At 32.8% G+C, this 8,256-nt stretch overlaps 2 protein-coding genes across 2 annotated transcripts in view; both read right to left on the bottom strand.

The window, feature by feature from the left end:
* Positions 1-6: 6 nt before the first annotated feature.
* On the bottom strand, positions 7-2,444 carry LOC116341893 (maltase 2-like; the record flags this gene model as incomplete). Its single annotated transcript, XM_031769233.1, has 4 exons — positions 2,003-2,444; positions 821-1,148; positions 150-751; positions 7-75 (listed from the first exon to the last, which is right to left on the bottom strand). Coding segments are annotated over exons 1-4 (1,254 nt in total), but the record flags the coding sequence as incomplete, so codon positions are not given.
* Positions 2,445-7,618: 5,174 nt separating this feature from the next.
* Positions 7,619-8,256, bottom strand: part of LOC116341896 (maltase 2-like) — a 3,104-nt gene continuing 2,466 nt past the window's right edge. The window contains exons 4-6 of the mRNA XM_031769236.1: positions 8,054-8,256; positions 7,838-7,984; positions 7,619-7,760 (exon numbers count right to left, since the gene is read on the bottom strand). The exon at positions 8,054-8,256 is cut by the window's right edge and continues 407 nt beyond it. Of these exons, the coding sequence (XP_031625096.1) occupies positions 7,679-7,760; positions 7,838-7,984; positions 8,054-8,256 (432 nt within the window). The 3' untranslated portion in view covers positions 7,619-7,678. The remainder of the gene's footprint in view (positions 7,761-7,837; positions 7,985-8,053) is intronic.

Genomic DNA, 8,256 nt, shown 5'->3' with positions numbered 1-8,256 from the left:
GAGAGTGATGACTTGTGGATCGACTGTTTCAGAAAATGGAATCGTCCGATTGTCCACCATTCCTAACTCCTCACCCTTTTGTGAAACGGAAACGAAAACGATACATTAAGCAAAATCAAAAAAGCTTAAATATAAAAAATAATACATACGTAGTAAGTGATGGCGATGCCTGGCAATGTCATTATTAATGCGTTAAAACCATCGACTCTTCGTTCACCGTATCGCGAACCAATACGTGGTCTATCATGGTTTCCCAGTTGCCAATTGAGCTGATTGCCCACTGGGACACTTCCAAATAATTTATCAATGATTTTCTTAGCATCTTTTGGCGTTGAATATTTGTCCATATCAGTGATCAAATCAAAATTAAATGGAATATGCGCTCCTTTTCTTTTACCGTTTCCAAAATATTTGACATATTCGGTATTATTTACATAAGCTTCACACATCAGAACAAGTTGCGCATCTTTGTTTTTCTCTTGAAATTTATCAATAGCCTCTCTGAACTTGTACAGTAGGTCAAATGATTCTCCCAAATTTTTTGTGTAATCATGCTTTAAGTATTCAACATCATTCGGATCACTTGTTTTATTACTCAAAGGTTCGTCTCTCAAATCCTTATCTTCGTAGAAAAAGTTGGCTGCATCCAATCGGAAGCCGTTAGCACCCTTTTCAAGCCAAAAATTAAGAACATCGATCATTTTAATGGTGACATTTTCATTCCGGTAGTTAAACTCGGGCATTTCCTTGGCTACAAAATGACAGAAATTTTTTTATATATCATGGCACTTTTGAGCCATATCAATATGAAGACACATACCAAATGTGTGTAAATACCACTGGTTTCGCTCTTCATTAAAAGTCCATGCTGAACCATAGAAAATCGATAACCAATTATTTGGCGGTTCTGTGTTATTGTTTTTACCATCAGCCCAAACGTAAAAGTTTTCATACTCAGGGTCACGTCTCACCGACTTTTTGAACCATTCGCATTTATCAGAGCTATGATTTGGCACGAAATCCAAAATGATTTTTATATTTCTTTTCTTGGCTTCTCTGAATAACTCTTCTAAGTCGGCCATCGTTCCAAACATCGGATCGATATCGTAGAAATCTTCAGTGTCATAGCCGAAGTCAACCATTGGACTCTGTTTATTTCGATAGAAACAAAAGTGTTAAAAGTAAATATAAGAGTAAGCTAGATGGAATGAGCTGAAAGTAAAGGCCAAATCTTGAAAATTCATGGATCTGCAAAAATCCACCGGATTTGGACTTTGGATCATCGAATAGCACTATACAAATTTTAAAAAAATCATTTCTTAATATATGCATTATTTCCCTATGTGCACTTTGCACTATCATAAATATTGTGCTCATAAATTTTGGAATTAATTTAATATTATATTTTTATCTGCAAAATATTTTCCTAAACGAAATTTTTTCTCTGGAAGTGAAGATCTTTTTTTTTTTGCTTTTCCTATTCGCAAAACCATTAAAGTTTGATGGAACTATAAATTTTGGTTACTGGACTTTTGGTCGGGAGAGAAATGGAATTTTAGTCGCCGCGACTAAAATTCTTTTTATGGATTTTCGCTGGAAGGTCGATTTTAAAAAAAGGACCCTCCATGATAAATCTGTGGAGGCAAACTTCATTTTTGAGCCGATTTATATGGAAAATCAAACAATTATATCATTTTCATACCCAGACGCTGCGTTTTGAATATTTATTTTCACGCATACTCACTTTTACTTCTTAACTAAAACTTACTCTCTTTTATAATTTTACCATGGAAATACATATTCTCATTTATCGTAACTTTTAACTACGATGGTCTTAGATATTCTCATTGAATTTTGATCGCTGTCAAAATTTTCAAAAGAACTTTGGTCGTAGCGACCAAAAACAGTTTTCGCAAAGAAAAATAGTTGGTACAATATGGAATTTTGGTCGCAGAAGAAATATAAGAGCGCGACCAAAACTCCAGCCAAGTTTGATAGTTACTTTTAAAACTGGCGAAAGCCAAGCTCCATCAACACCCAATTCTTTCAAGTAGTCCAATTCTTGAATAATACCACGAATGTCCCCGATTCCATCGCCGTTACTGTCTTTGAATGACCGGGGATAGATTTGGTAAAAAACACCATTTTCATACCAATCCAATTTGGGCCTTTCGTTTACAGCCTTGTTATTTACTGCAGATGAATTCGCTGCAATGCAGCCCAATAGCGTCACACAAATAACCTTTAAAATTTGCATGACTAGAATACTTCATCAATTTCACGTTAAATATTTTGTCAATTAAATTAAACGATTGATATTTATTATTTTTTATGAACCAAAAGCACACAAATTCACTTTATTTTAAATTAAAAACATATGTATTAGATTATATAAGACTTTATGTGTTAAATTAACATTTTGCAATCAAAATCTTTTGCTTCATGCACATGTATTATTTTAAAGAAACAGTATCGTTAGGAAAGCCGCTCAATATTAACTACTCACAGAGAAGAGTAATAGCGATATTCTCATACACAGGTTGTGAACTGACAAATTACCACCAATACTATGAACGGCATGGCATTATTTTACTTTGCTGAGCAAGATAGCATTGGCCGTTAAAAACAAATACAAAACATATAAAAATCACTATGCGTTTATGGTATTGGTGGTGATTTGACAGTTCACAACCTCTGTATGAGAATATCGCTATTTCTTTTCTCTGTGAGTAGATTATGTTGTAAATTGACTTTCATGATCTTATTTAAAAATTCTTATCAGTTTTAAACTCATTTTTCTAAGGAACATTAAAATTATGACGAAAAACATTCAAGAATTGAATATAGCATATTTGCACATTAGAGAAAATTATTCGAATTATTCATAAAAAATAGTGATGACTACCTTAAAATAACATAGTATTTCATGCGAAATTGCACATTCAGATATCTAGATCGACTGAGGGAGTACTGTAAAGATATAAACAAATATCAGATCTGAGCTATATAGTAGCTACAAAAAAACTTGCCAGTAATAAATAATGTGTGACATTTGATAATGTCAAAAGTTAGGTATGACTTTCAAACGTTCACTTTGGTTGACTGGTCTTTATCAAGACAAATTTATTCATTATCAAAAACATTTTAATAAGACAGGCACCGAATCAGAAGTCTCTAAAACCTACTTATATGAACATATTTCAAATTTTAAGGAGAAAGTTTGAGTCGAATTTCAAGGATAAAAAGAAGAAATGTTGTGTAGAAAAATAGAAAAAAAATTGAAAACCAAATAGAAACACAAATCAGCTCTTGATGTTGAAACTGCTTATTAAATGAATAACATGAACAATATAATCAGGGTAATTTAAGTTTAAAAAAGTCCATCAAATAATAACAAAATGAGATCATATTTGATAAATCAATAATTTTCAAATGCACCGTAAGTTTGCTGTAAATATAAAATTTGGCACTGATTATAAAATCAGAAAAAAATAAATATAAACAGCGACAGTTATCATATTTTAATCGTCGTCTCGGAGGGATATAGAGAGAGTGAATTCGGTCATGTCTGCCAATATTTGTTTTTCGTTTTTAATCAGACTAGAAGCTGTTATTATACATGTATGTAAGAATAAACAGAATGATTTCCAAATTAACTTAGCGACCAATATGCGTAACAGCAAAGTATATAACTTAGGTCACTGACGTTGAGTAATCAGATTTTCGATGCATATATTCGAGTAGTGACCTACAACGAGATAACTTTTGGTTTAAAGTCTTAGAATGATGTTGTTGCAAGGAACGTTACCTATCTCTATAGTTTTTGTCCTTGAATTATTTTTTTCATATGTCTTTTTTGTGATAATTATGTACAATAATAATTAATTAATTAGGCTGATGATGATTATCAATTAGTGTTACTTATCAACTTCAACGTTTCGAACCGGATTTGGGTTCTTTTTCAATGTTTATTTATAAACACAAATTTTGTGGTGTGTAATATAAATAATCCGACCAAAAATAATTTATGACCGCTCAAAGAATTTGATCGCAAAAAACCGTTTCTTGTTTTATTCGTCAAATTTACTTTTATGATGAGACCTCTTTTGAGCCAATATTCAATACACGATACAGAGACCTTTACAATTGACGATCAATAGTTGTTGGCCGATTATGGGTTCAACCGGTACCACAAAAAGGTGCCACCGAATTCGACGTTTACTTCTCACCCCGCAGTGCAACTGGCGATGGCAATGGTGATTTTTGGTATCACATTGACGATTATACTGTGTCGATTGAACGTGTTGTGGTCAATGGTTTGGATTAAGCAACCAAATTGATTATAATAGCAATATCATCAAAACAACATGATGTTATCAACACTGAATATTCGTACAGCATCACTAAACCAGTGTTTAATATCGCAGAAGAATGGAAAATCATTTTGTTTGAACATCATTTTCATTTTAAATTATTTTTCCATTTCTTATTTGAGCATGAGGACATCGCTGAATTGCAATGTGACTTAATAAATAAATGTTATCACTTTCAATGGATTTTTATAAGGGAGATGAGCCCAATATGACCACCCAACTTTTCAAGATTTCTAGAACCGAAATGACAAAATATTTTTTGGACATATATATACCAAATGAAAGAGCACTGAAAAAGGTAACTTTCGGCCAAAGAAACCATATTTATATTTTCAACGGTTGATAAAATTTTAGCCGGTTCAAAAAATCTCGAAAATTTGCGATTTTTTGTAAGGGGGCCCAATATGACCACTTATTAAACATTTGATAAACATATTGCGGGGGTGAAGTATAAACGCAATGTGAGTGACTTTTATTCAAAATTCAATCATTTTATTTTATTTTTCCATGAAAATAACTTCGAAATTCGGAAAAAATTGAACTGTAATTCCATTCATCAGGATATTTAATTTGGAGTTTGACGGCAAACTCATAAACCAATTTTTTAAGGCCTTTGATCGATAGGCCATAACACAGCCCAAAACACTTTACAATATACCTGACGAGTTCGTCCTCTTGCTCAGGTGTAAAAACCTGTAAAAACAATGCCACAAAACAATCAATTCATCGTCAATTGAAATTAGAAGAAGAAAAAACAGAAAAAATAAAGAGGCTTACGTACGCAAGCTGACTTTTCCGCATGGAACCGAAATTTTGGGAATAAACTGAAATTATGGTCTATGTATGGTTGCAGTAACTTAAATTACCGTGAAAACTTGTGAATATTATTTTCTTATCAAACTAAATAATCACACCAAGTTTAAAGAAATTTCAATCATTACGGTACCACAAAGGCAAGTCTTTCATACAAAAATGAAATTTTTTGTGGATTTTTGTATGAAAAGTCTGTGAAAACTTGATTGCATCTTAAAACTAACATAAGATTCGGGTTTCTCGTGCCAAAAAACCCCCCACTACACATTCTTTCAGCGTTCAAATTGAAAGAATATCATTTTAAGGCATTTTTCTCATAAGTGCCTCTTCACAGTCCAAGTTTTACATCGATCAATCAATATCGTTGAAAATTTGACCAGATCTATTCCTCGTAATGCCCAATCATCCCGTAAAGTCAGATTTTGAATTTCGTATCTGAGCACGAAAGCATCGTGTCACCGAAATGGTTGAAAAATGATCAAAAAAGTAAAATGTATGGATTGTGGGTACTCCATTTGGACCAAAAAAAATTACACCGGTCAACAGATATTGCTCAAAAACTAATCAGCACGTCTCCTAGTAGTCCCAAATCATCCTGCAAAGTCAGAATTTGAATTGAGTTTTTGGAAGAAGATTTATCGAGTTAACAAATTTTGGCAACACGCCACAGGACACAGGACACAGGACACATCACACACAGCGACGCACATTAATATGCCCCAAAATCATCTCCAATCGTGTTTTCTACATTAAATATGCATAGAAAACATGTTTTGAGATGACTTTAATTTTTTGGCCTAATACAATACCTTTCCTACACTAGGTGTGCGGAAAAGTAACAAATCATTTTTTCAATTGAATAACCTTCGTACGAAATGGTTCGACGTAACAAGGTATCCAGTTTATCGTCTTGAATGGTTGAAAAATCAACATTTTTCACCTTGTCCAGCTTTGCAATATATCGCCTTAGACTCGTTCTATCTATTCCGAATTGTCTAGCAGCTTTCAATTTTGCCATTTTGTTCACTTTAATGGCTTTAACAGCTTGTACCAATTGCATATACTTGAACGCAGCGCGTTCTGATTTGCGCTTATATGGCTCAAAAACATAATTATGGCGATATTTACCTTTTCGAAATCACTGATATGATCACTTCACTTGAATTACATGAAAATTTTCAAAAAACTTTGAGAATGCTAATTTTGACGAATCGTAAATAGCAGACACACGAATGCGACTTTTTGCTAAGTGTTCATGGCAAAAACTCCGTCTATATAAACTACATCTACGACAGAGAGTGCATGGCGATGGCACATTATCTGTCAAAAAAAAAACGTGGTGGTCAATGACCAGTTGACCAAGTCATGTTGGGCCAGTGGTCATATTGGGCTCATCTCCCTTATATGAAAAACAGTATAAGATCATTCTTGTGAAATATCTTGTCAAAATCATTTAAAAATACGGTTGGAAAATCATTCACTTTTGGCTTTCTTAAAAACTACATAGGAATATGTTCGTTAGGATTTTCAAAAAATAACAGGGACTACCGTGGAATATTTATAGTAAGATATTTATTTATAATACTTAGAAATAAGTCTTATTTCGTTGCGTGCACGCTACATTGCAAACGCACGACTCTGCTTGTATATACATACACAGAGACGAAGAGCGCAAAGGCTACTCTGTGTTCTCTGTGCATTGTAGCGTGCACGCATCGAAATAAGACTTATTTCTAAATATTATAAATAAATATCTTACTATAAATATGTCGCGGTAGTCCCTGAAAAATAATAATGTTCACTGGCAGAAAATTTGCGAAAGCTTTTACTACAATCTTTTACCGCTGAAAAGTATGCAACCACTTACAATTGAATCCAAACTAAAAAGTAAACTGTGGTGAAATTCTGTATACAACAACAATAAGGTATAGACAGTTAATATGCATGTTGCTCTTTAGCTTTTCTACAAACTGCAGACTACAACATATATGGCCTATGTATATCAATCGATCATCGCCAAAACACTGGTGTCGATTAAACCAGCAGTTAATATCGCCGAAGAATGAAGAATAATTTGAATTAAGAAATCTTTTTAAAAATGTATTTTTTTTTCTATCCAAACTGATTAAATTCATTCACAGAAGAATTTGATAATGATTCCGTAACACTAATTTTGCTTCACTTGATTTCAATAAAAATGAGCCACCAAAAATCAGACAACATGTATGTTTAATTGATAAGGATAGAATCTCTCTCAATGACCTTTTAAGTTTATTGCCCTCTTTCAGAACATTTATTTGAAGGATGAACGAATCCAATGTTTTATAAGTGCAGACATAAACAAAGAAATCGTCCTGTTATGAATTTATGAAAATATTGCAGGTATAAAAACTAAAACATGTTTATTTTTTTTTAACTTGAAATTTATTTGGTCATTGTAAACGTTAGTACATTATAATTTATTTCATACAAAATCGTTTAAAAGTTAATATTTATGATGAATGACGAACAGCACCTCTCAATATAATTGCATCATATCTTCCTAAGACAATTTCATTGGATTTTACAATATGACTGCAAATAAAAGAAAAAATGAATAATTAAATCAAAAATGATATAAGTGACAATGTGCAAGTGATTTGTGCGCTTACCCTTTCACGTAGCATGAATCAGTGCTAACGAGAGCCAGCTCTAATTCTTTCACATTTTTACCCAGATTACTTTTAGTCAGATCGATTTTCTCTTCACGAATTCCAAAGTTTATGAGGATCCAGTAAGTGTCACTATTTTCAAGCTCTCTGAAATAAAATGAATCAGAAATGTCTTGGCGTAATCAAATTATTTTTAATTTCAAATATACAATTTACCTGACATACGCAAACACATTTTCATTCAAAACAGTCGATTTGAATGAACCGTACACAAACGTATCATGTTTACGAATTTGTATCAATTGTTTGTAAAAGTTCAATGTGCTACGTGGTATTTGCCGTTGTGTTGCCACATTCACATCCTTGTAGTTCTGATTGATTGGTAGCCATGGTTTAGCGGTTGAATTTTCTGGCATAAA

Source organism: Contarinia nasturtii, unplaced genomic scaffold (assembly GCF_009176525.2).
Source record: "Contarinia nasturtii isolate CC-2019 unplaced genomic scaffold, AAFC_CNas_1.1 Cnas_scaffold_810, whole genome shotgun sequence".
NCBI lineage: Eukaryota > Metazoa > Arthropoda > Insecta > Diptera > Cecidomyiidae > Contarinia > Contarinia nasturtii.
The sequence above is the reverse complement of the archived record's forward strand: the minus strand, read 5'-3'. Positions and strand labels throughout refer to the sequence as shown.